This window comes from Hyposmocoma kahamanoa, unplaced genomic scaffold (assembly GCF_003589595.1).
Source record: "Hyposmocoma kahamanoa isolate Upper Pololo Valley unplaced genomic scaffold, ASM358959v1 96334, whole genome shotgun sequence".
NCBI lineage: Eukaryota > Metazoa > Arthropoda > Insecta > Lepidoptera > Cosmopterigidae > Hyposmocoma > Hyposmocoma kahamanoa.
The window spans coordinates 1,996-12,828 of record NW_020655182.1 but is presented as its reverse complement, the minus strand read 5'-3'; the positions used below and the strand labels follow the sequence as shown (position 1 = coordinate 12,828).

The following is a 10,833-nucleotide window of genomic DNA, read 5'->3' as shown; positions in this document are numbered from 1 at the left end:
AACAGTATTTAATATTTGGTGAATCCCCTTTCACGCGGGGGGCGTATTTAATTATTACAGGAGTGAGCAGGATAGGTAATGAGCATTGTTTTTGATCCGAGGTGCCGAAGTTCGCATCATTACGTATACGCAATATTGCGTATATTGGCACCCGCAGTAAGAATTTTATCTGCGATGCCGGCTACGTATTGTTGCGTAGAAGACCATTTGTATGGTGGCCACCGATTTCGGCTTGTAGATTACCTTCGGCAGTCAATGGGTTAATAGTGAATAATAGGAGGTTTTCAAATCCTAATGTTAATGTTCTAAATTCAAATTTCATAGGTTTCGTATTTTGTTTAAATTAAAGAGTCCTTTTTACCCAGTATGGAGTATGAAGGAAATTGATAAAATAACACACGTAAATGAAAAAAAAAAGCTAAGAAACGTTTAGTTAATAACTTGTATTCCCTCCCCGAGCTCTTATTACTGCTTCCATACGGTTTTTCATCCATCGGATGAGAGTCACGATCAAATATTGTTTCATTTCATCCCATTCCTCTTGGATTACATTTTGCAGCTGACTAAGTGTTTCTAAGGCAGGATCTCTTGCACGAATTCGTCTCTTTAATTCATCCCATAGATGTTCAATCGGATTCACGTCCGGGCTTCTTGCTGGCCATTCCATTATGTAGATTCCTACTTCGGTAACATAATCTCGTACGACACTCGCGGTGTGAGCCCTAGCATTGTCGTGCATGAATATGAAACCGTTGTCAGTAAAATGTGCATAGGGCATCACGTGAGGCTCAAGACACTGATCGATGTACCGATGACTGTTTAGTGCAGGCAGACGTGGCCCAGACACGAAGTCAAGCTCTGTCTTACCGTCGGCGCTGATTCCTCCCCAAACCGTCCACGAACCTCCAACATAGCTGACCTTTTCTTCAATGCAGCATTGTGCAAAGCGTTCTCCATCTCTTCTGTAGACCTTGTTTCTTCCGTCGTTACCATACATCATAATTTTACACTCCTCAGAAAAGAGGACTTTGATCCAATGGAGATATGACCAATTTAGGTGCTCACGTGCAAAGTTAAGGCGAGCTCTTCGATGGTCTGCAGTTAATTTCGGCCCATTTGCTGGCTTGTGCGGTACCAGTCCACGTTCATTTAACCTTCTTCTAATTGTAGAGTCACTTACAGCCACCCTACGTACAACATGAAGCTGCTGCTGCAGTTGAGAAGCGTTAAGGCGTCGATTTCGTAGAGAAGTTGTAACAATAAATCGATCATCTCGCTCAGAAGTGACCCGATTCCTACCAGATCCTGAACGGCGCGTGAACAATCCAGTCTCCCGATAGCGTTTGTAGACTCTATGCACAGACGACAAGCTTAGATGCAATCTTTCAGCCACAACACGCTGACTAAGTCCAGAAAACGCAGATTCGCGTGATGTTTGTTTATTTTTTACATCTGCTACATTGGATTGCTTTATTTTTTACATTTGCTGGACACTTATTTGTTCAGAGCCAAGATCTTCAAATCCCTCAATTACCCCGGTGTGAAAATTAACATGTAAATTTTATTAATGGCCATTTCATAAAAAAGTAGAACACATGGTTTAACTTTCTCTGACTTGCGTAAGGCGGCATCAGCCAAATGTTGAAAAATAAAATCATTGACTCCAGGTCGCAACAGGACATTTGTCAACAATGAATTTAGCATGGACTTGCATGGTAGTATAAAATAAATTCTCAAATGAGCTTGAACATTTTGAGTTTAACTTGGATAAAGAAAGTGAAAATATTTTTTCATCACTAGTGTATTTACGGCCGTACACTTGTTAAACAGAGCTGTGAATCTTCTAAAAACTTTCTAAACTTGTTCAAAGATTTATATTTTTTGATGAATTGTAATGTTTTAGGACAACTAATTAGACTGGATTTGCGCTGTATGTCATAGTACTTACTTTTCCACAAGCGTATCTTAGATTTTAACATTTTATTGTTGTTACGCAAATTTTTTTTCCGGGATGTTTTTCTTATGGCAATAAGCGCACTTTCCTAACTATATCATGTCTGCTACGAAGTCGATTACGGTCCAATTTAGAATGTGTACGAACTAGGGTAGTTAGGACAGTGTGGGAATAGTTCTCTCTGGGAATAAAAGCAAGAGTAAGGAAATGAATGAGAGCTAGATATAACTGATTGTTCACTAATAGGTGGCGTATTTTTATCTGTAATAGCAAGCAGTTGTGGTAATAAAGATGGCATTGTGCCTAAAGGGTTTCAAAAAAAGACTAATGCCCGTTTTCACCAAGCATCCCTTATCCATCCCCTAACTAAGTGACTTTTATCTTAAGTCATCCCTTAAAACAGCCTCCTACCTAAATTAGTTTTCACCAACATAAGTATCCCTTAAATGAGGGTTCCTTAGCTAAGTGACAATTGGTTTTTTTCTGCGAGGGTTGGACGCGTTGTTAACCCTCAGCCACTTACCACTAGTTTTGCTTCCGTAACCACTTACCACACGTCTAGGAGACACCTCGCATTGAATGCCTCAATTATGATTAAAATTTGAAGATTGTGGATTAATTCAAATAAAACAGTAATTTACAATGTATAACAGTATTTATTACAAGAAAAAATACGAAATAAAATCAATCTTTTTGGAAACATAACAAAATTTCTAGTTAGACCTCTAAATTATAATAAAAAGTAACGACTTATTTGGAAATGAGATCAAAAATAATGGAACCTATAAATTATACATTTTCTTATAATTATCTAAAGTTTGCTATATTTTACACATAAAAAAAATATTTTGGTGCCACTATTGTCTTTTTTTTTTCAAAATTGCAAGGTAGTTATTTAGCGATTCTCGCGGCAGTGAATGCACAGCTTATTTGAGCATTCGAGACATATTGAAACTTTACAATTGAAACACAGGTATTGTGTCTTGCGTTTTTTCTTTGGGTCACAAGTGGAACACACCTTACGTATTTCCAGCTTATCACAGCTACCACCTGCAACAGCTGGTGTGTCTGCTTCATGGATTTGCAGGATCCGACGGAGAGCAAATTTGAGGTCCCGTTGAATATGAATACTTTTTACTCTGCGTTCCATGTAAGGTCTTGTGAGTTGTTCGGCCAGCATCTTGATAAAGTGGAATCTGGTTTCTTTCTTCTGTGCTTGGGCTGATAAGCTTACAACATAGGCATTCGAGGTCGACACGTCGAGTAACCTATAAAATATGGCCAAAGGCCATCGGCGTGTTCGACGGGCCGTAGAATAGTTTGAGCATCTCTGATCAAGCAAATCTACACCAAATTTAGTGCTATTATAAAATAATATAATCTCTGGCTTCTTTGTGCTGTCATCGACCTCTGGTGAATGGTGCATACTTGAGAGCATTATAACCGCTTTATTTGGTTTGGGAACAAACGATGCTAATGTGACATCTTTTGTAAATCCAAACAGACAAGATTCAGTGTGTCGATAACGAGAGGGCAAGAATTCTGATGGTATTTCTCGCTGATTTTTTCTCAGAGTACCCACTAATGTCAGTTGTTTCTCTTTTAGTAAATCCGCAAGCTCTAGGGACGTGAACCAGTTATCTGTGGTTACGTTTCTGTTAGACCCTTCTATTGGAGAAATTAGTCTCATTACTGCCTGTGTAGGTTTCTTCAGTCGGTTATATTGTGAAGGCAAATTTAGGCCATCAGAGTCTTTACCTAAGTAGATATATGCATTGAGAAGGTAACCAGTCCTTGCATCTGTAATGCATAATATTTTTAGGCCGTATTTGGCTGGTTTCTTTGGCATGTACATCTTGAATCGGCACCGTCCTCGAAAGGCTAATAACATTTCATCCACACATGCGTAGCTACCAATCGAGTAAACAGCTTGGCACTGTTTGATGAAGCTGTCAAAAAGCTCTGAAATAGGTGCAGAGGCGTCAGTTTCTCGCCGTGCCGCTCTTGTAGTAGCATCATCAAAGCGTATAGTGTTTAGCAAAACTTCAAAACGACTTTTACTCATGATACACCTGTATATTTCTCTGCCGCTACCATCCGTCTTATACCATGATGTATAATGTTCCCTATTTTCTTTGAATATGGCAGTGTAGAAAAGTAATCCAATAAATGCTTTTAGTTCTATCAAATCTATATCTTGAACATTAGTTTGCTTATTGTATTTCGGTCTTATTTCGCGAATCTTTTGGTTGGTGTGTTGTACAATTTTATTCAAAATATCATCAGTAAAAAATTTACTCCAGATATCAAGTGGAGTAGAAGAAGCGTTTATAGCCGTTCTGTACTCTGGCTTTACACCTTCTTTTTCCAGTACAATATTGTGTTGTAATGTTCTGGAACGATAATGTGGAGGCTCAGAAGACCAACGAAATCGATTCTTGCCAAAAAAATTCTTCTTTCTGGGACGAGACCTCAACTCTAACAGTGGCACATCATCGTCTGATGAGGTTTGAACAGACGATACGGAAGGCGAATTTCTAGTTTGAAGATTAGTTAAAATTGGTTCTTCCTCACCTTCAATTTCAGAATCGGAGCCGCTGATTTCTTCTAGGACGTGGCCGTCACCAACATCATCTTCAACATCACTAAAAACTCCATTTATCAGGTCCTCTTCATCTGACGGAACTTCTTCTAACCACCTAGCAATAAGCTCGTCATTAGCAGCCATTATTCACCTAAAATGAATAAATAAAAGTTAAAATATTATTTAGAAAATAATAACGTAAGCACTTACCTCAGGTCACACAGACCCCTGCCGATGTTTGGATACTTACCTTGGCTAACCGCGGGCACCTGTGACGTCGCCGGTGGCTCACGCGGTACTGACGAGCGCGGGGGGAAGGTACATGAACGCGCGAGAATGAACGATGCGTTCGCGCCGAAATATTAACAAAAATAACTTCAACGGTGTCTGAGAGACCTGTGGTAAGTGGTTAAGGGTTAACATTATCGGTTAATTACGGTTTAGTATATTTTTATAAAAATTTACATATATTAAACTTGAATTGTTAACTTAACGTTATTTTTAATATTTATTTGTAGTTTGAAACAAATTAATTAAATAATTTGCAAAAAATAGTAAAACATTGTGAATTTAGGCTGTTTGAGCGTTAGTCTAAGCCAGGTATGGGCAACCTTTAACATGTTGAGAGCCAAACTTTAGTATGCAAATAGGTTCGCGGGCCGCGTTTAAAAGTGCTTAGTGCATTTTAAAGTAATTAATGTCAATAGATGTCAGACATAAAATAATATTACAATGTTATTCTAGTACTAGTACAATTTATTTAAAAAATGAAATTTAAAAAAATGGTACAACATCATATCGGTAAATCGATAAATTTGCAATTGCTACATACTATGAAAGTCAATCAATGAGACACTTGAGCTTGAATTTGGGAAACTAATCCATCGATATTTGGATTAATTCCACTGATACAAACACGTAAAGAATTTTCCAAATTATCGTCAGTCAGTCTTGTGCGATGTGTTGATTTATTAATTTTCATCATCGAAAAGAACTGTTCGCATTTATAAGTACTGCCAAAAGCACAAATCAATCTTGCGAATTTTCTAAGCTGCGGAAAATTGTCTTCTTCTAGGTATTTTTTGTAGAAATCGCACAACTCTACTTCTTCAAATTTAGATTTTAGGAGTGAGTTTTCTTGAATTTCGATCAACTCCATTTGTAAGTGTAAGTTTGTAAGGAGCATTTTGTACATTACTTTTTGTTGGATTTGCAAATAAACTGAAACAGTCTTCCATGTTTTTGAAATCGCTAAATCTGTTCGAAAATTGTTCCGACAGTAACTCGAGTTCTTCTGCATATTGAGCATAAGCAATATTTTCATACGTAAAGAGCGTGTTGAAATGGTAACTCTTACCAGATAGCATCTATGACTCCCACAAGCGCAGTTTGACCTGAAATGCTTTCAAATGGCTGTACAAATCATTTACTAACTGTCCTTGTTTTTGTAGTTTCAAATTTAAATCATTCAAATAGCCTGTTAGATCGACCAGAAATGCTAAGTCACATATTCATTTTGGGTCACTCAATTCAGATAGTGGTTTATCTTTTATTTTCATAAAGTCTGCTATCTTATTTCTAAGCTCGTAAAACCGTTTCAACATTTTTCCTTTGCTCAGCCATCTGACTTCACAATAATATGTTATGTCGTTATATTCAGCGGATATTTCATCCAAGAACCCCTTGAACTGACGATTTAAGCACTCGAGATCGAATAAAATTGATGGTTTTTACTACCACATCCATAACATGCTGGAGTCGAATGGACTTAGAACACAAGTTCTGTTGGTGGATAATGCAATGAAGGACTATCAAATCATCTTTTTGCACATTTAATGCTGTTGCTTTTTCATTTAAAATTCCGATGAAACCTTTACGTAAGCCGACCATAGAAGGTGCACCATCAGTGCATACTCCCTTTAATTTTGACCATGGCAAGCCAAATCTTGTGAATACCTTTTGAACTTCTTTAAAAATATCCTCCCCTGAAGTGGTTCCTTTTAGCGGCTGTAAAGCAAGCAATTCCTCAGTAACAGTGAACTCCTTATCAACACCTCGAATAAATATAGCCAGTTGAGCTGTGTCCGACAAATCCGTGCTCTCGTCTAATGCTATGGAAAATGATTCAAAACCAGCCATACGGTCAGTCAATGTTGTTTTTATATCATTAGCCATCATTTCTATACGTCGAACAACGGTTCGTCTTGACAAACTAATTTTTTCAAATTCATTTTTTTTTTCAGGACACAAAACACTGCAAACTTCTAACATACACTCCTTAATAAATTCTCCTTCGGCAAATGGTTTTAATGCCTTTGCCAATTTTGAGCTAACTTTAAAACTAGCTTTCACAACATTATCAAGTTGTGTTCTTTGTTTATGAAACATTTGTTGCTGCTTCTCCAAATTTGCTGTAAGCTTCTGGATTTTGTCTGTTCTTAATTGTCCTGTCAGTGAGTGTAGCGCAGTATGCTTAGTTAAGTAATGCCTCTTTATATTGAATTCTTTCATAACTGAAATGGATTCATTACACAGCAAACAAATAGGCTTACCATTGTGCAAAATAAAAAAGAATTCTTCAGTCCATTTTTCTTGAAACTGGCGTCCCTCTGTATCTACTTTTCGTTTTTTTCTACCAGACATCATTTTTGTTAACTTTTCGTTCTTTAAACTTAATAACAATACAAACTATAGTTAGTACACAACCACTCAAGATGCACACAAAGTTCACGGCTCAAACAGTTCGCTAGAATATCGCTTGTCGAAGTTATCACCTCGGTAGCTCGAATAGAACTGCACAAATGTTCGGGCCATACACCCGCTTATAGGCAAAATGAAGGAATATTCTGGAATAAACTAGTTTTAGAATAATTGAGAAGCAATAAGTCTTTGATGTTTGCCGCCCGTGAGGCGTCGGGCGGCAAACATCAAAGACTGATCGAGTAAGCCGAGTGGCGGCGATTATCAAAGAGTGAGGCGGCAAACATCAAAGGATTAGATGTTTGGGGCTTCACTGTCGCTGTGAGTGTAAGTAGGTACCTAGTTTAATATTTTTTCATTGAGTTTTTTTTTTTTCAAAATGTCTCGCGGGCCGGATTATATCTTACAGCGGGCCGCATGTTGCCCATATGTGTCTAAGCAATAAAAAATACAAATTTAAGGTTATGTCACGCACGTATTACGTTTCTGAAGTAAACAGATAAATTTGTAGCTGTATAATTTGAAAGTGTTGTGGTAATTTGTCGGCAATCATGGCAGAAAAGAGGAAACGCGGCCTAAATTATACCGCTGAGGTTGCTGAATCTGCTCTGCCAATATAGAAACCATACGTCTAGCTAATAATATATAACCTGCCTACCAGGTGATTGTATCCTTACATGTGTACAAATCAATGCAGCCCAAAATATTAGGAAATTTCGCAATATTGAAAAACCCCAGCTTTACTTTGGCCTGTTCTTCTTCTGTTTCTGGGAATGTAATAAATCATTCCGCAAACGTACAATTGCTTCTGACACTCTCTTTACAATTCTACTACAAGTAGCCTCACTAATGCCTCCCATGTCGGCTACTGCGAGCAAATGGTTACCAGTGGCGTAAAAACGCAATGCGATCAGTAACTGGCTTATAGAAGCCACAGCATTGTTCCTAAAAATTAAAAGAACATGAAAACCAAGAAAATAAATGATCGCTTACAAAACAAAGTATTCTGCATGGAAATAAATATAGATAGGTACTTATATACAACATTTTTATCACTTACCTTCTACTCGGGAATTCTAAATACACTGCAATTTTCTCTAACAAAAATCGCACACTATCTTTGGATAATCTGTATCTTCGAAAGAAATCTACGTCGTCATACTTTGCGAAGAAATCTGATCTCACTCTATAAACGCGCGGTCTCCGAAATACATGGTAAATATTTTCAATTGTATCGATGGCATCTAAACGGTCTAAAAACTCGAAAATATTTTCCATTTCTTATACCGTGATAACCTCGAAATTAGTAAAATAACTGTCACTTAGCGACAGGAGTCCGATGTTTGGGCCCCTAAATGTAAGGGGTCCCTTAAAGCGCTAGGTGACGCTTAAAGCTTGGTGAAAGCCATTTTGCCGTTAAGTGTCACCTAAAATGGGATAAGAGTCACTTAAAATTTGAGGATTGTTGGTGAAATTGGGCATAATTCTTTTTTTAGTACAAATAACTGGAATTTTTTTCAATATACATATATATATAATTCTACCGTCACATATAACTATTGCAGGTCTCTCCTCTACATTACTGTTACGGCCCCCAAATAAGGCATTTGGTATAGAAAGATTTCTGTTGGATATGTCGTGAGCTATTGTGTGCTATAGGCCTGTGTGAAGAGGTATAAAATTTTCCACAATATATTCTCTCAATTTTTTCATTTGGCTTTCTAAAGTCATTCTAGACATTTCGAAAAGTGAGGATAAAATTTTATTACTATCGCCAGTTCGAAGAAATATATAGCAAGAGACAATTTTAGTGGAGTTACATGATTATCTAATGACAAATATGGTTAGGCATATCTTGTACATTTTCAAAATCAAATCATATTTCCGTTTTTGCTAGACCAATTATGTCTTTTATTTGAGTTACATTTAAATCAGATAATGTATTTGTTTATTCAGGTAATGATTGCCAAGTGTTACTAAACAAATGATCTCGCAGACTAGCAAATCTTGGAACATATAACTTATATTCCTTTATCAAAATAACCTTAATAAATGTGGGCACTAAATGTCCTGCTACATTGCGACACGTGTTATAAATACAATGGCTAGAGATATTCGCCGAGCGTTCATAGTTTTGTAAAACAATAGTTCTCGAAGGTAATACTGTCTGCTCAACCACGGGATATATAGACGATTCCAATGGCTCATTCTCCGCAGGGCTTCGGGGTTGCTCAGGTTCATTCTTCATAGGGCTTCAGGGTTGCTCAGGTGGAAGTGGAATTTCAACTTTAATCCTTTGTACATCTTGTACAACTCTTCAATTTCCTCGCACCCAACATGTACAGGGTGGGGCATGGGAACCTCCCACATTTCAAAGGGTTGTTAAATGAAAAGAACGTGAGATAATGTCAAAACTTTTATTTATAAAAAAAGTTAACGTTATGTAGTTTGGTTTACACTATGTTTTATAAATAATATCCTGTAAATGATGGCCTTGCCGGGCAACGCACATATTGAGCCTTTCGTGAAAGTTTCGCATGACTTTCTCAAGTGTGGTGGAGGTTATCTGGGCGATTTCTTCCTCGATTGCGGTTCTGAGGTCTACCAGGGTCCTTGGACGATGTTTGAATACCTCGGCCTTGAGGTAACCCCATAGATAAAAATCACAAGGGCTTAAATCGGGGGAGCGCGGGGGCCACGGAATGGGCTCATGCAAGGAGACCACCTGCCCTGGGAACATCTCCTGGAGAATAGCCCGTGAACGACGGGCTGTGTGTGCTGTAGCACCATCTTGTTGGAACCAGAAGCTCTCACGTTCATATTCCACACCAAATTCTGCGATCTTTGGCCTAAAAAAATTCTCAAGCATGTCACAGTACCGGTCACAGTTTACAGTAATCGTGACGCCACCCTCCTCAAAAAAATAAGGACCAATGATGCCTATAGACGACAGTGCACACCAGACTGTGACCTTGGGGCTGTGAAGAGGTTTTTGGTGAAGTTCTCGAGGGTTCTCAGCTGCCCAGTAACGGAAGTTTTGCTTATTCACACACCCTGACAGATGAAAATGAGCTTCATCGCTAGTCCACAAAATAGCAGTGGGAGGCACTTGTTGAAGGATCGCTTCACAACATTCAACACGTCGCCCCCAGTCTGTTGGGGACAATTCCTGGCCAACCATGATCTTGTAGGGGTGTAAATTGAGGTCGGTATGCAAAATCCGCCGCACTGTTCTCGCCGAAATCTGAAGAGCAGAAGCATGTTTTCGCGCAAACTGTACCTTCTACGGAACGCCCTCAAAGGCAATTACAGATTCGCCATTTTTGAAAAAGGTCTCGAGAATGAACGCACGTTGTTCTCCTGACCACGGCATGTTGCCGACTGACAACTACATCACTCACGACTCCGAACGAGACCAACCCCCCTCCTCTACACCCACCCATTCCCCTACAGCTGATTCTTGAAATGTGGGAGGTTCCCATGCCCCACCCTGTATGACACCCCTGATTTCTATGGCACTGTACAAAAATATATTAAAAATGTTAACTTATTTGTGACTTAATATGTAAATTCGTATATGTATGTAAGTCTAGAT

The 10,833-nt window shown here is 38.4% G+C and overlaps 2 protein-coding genes across 2 annotated transcripts; both read right to left on the bottom strand.

The window, feature by feature from the left end:
- Window positions 1-2,849: 2,849 nt before the first annotated feature.
- On the bottom strand, window positions 2,850-4,682 carry LOC113238517 (piggyBac transposable element-derived protein 4-like). The gene has a single exon (XM_026475342.1). The coding sequence runs from the start codon at window positions 4,680-4,682 to the stop codon at window positions 2,850-2,852; it is 1,833 nt and encodes a 610-aa protein (XP_026331127.1).
- A 5,014-nt stretch (window positions 4,683-9,696) lies between these two features.
- Window positions 9,697-10,419, bottom strand: LOC113238516. Its single transcript, XM_026475341.1, has one exon. The coding sequence runs from the start codon at window positions 10,417-10,419 to the stop codon at window positions 9,697-9,699; it is 723 nt and encodes a 240-aa protein (XP_026331126.1).
- Window positions 10,420-10,833: the final 414 nt, after the last annotated feature.

Coding starts and splice junctions, on each gene's coding strand:
- LOC113238517 (XM_026475342.1), bottom strand. CDS start 4,682: ATGGCTGCTAATGACGAGCTTATTGCTAGGTGGTTAGAAGAAGTTCCG.
- LOC113238516 (XM_026475341.1), bottom strand. CDS start 10,419: ATGGTTGGCCAGGAATTGTCCCCAACAGACTGGGGGCGACGTGTTGAA.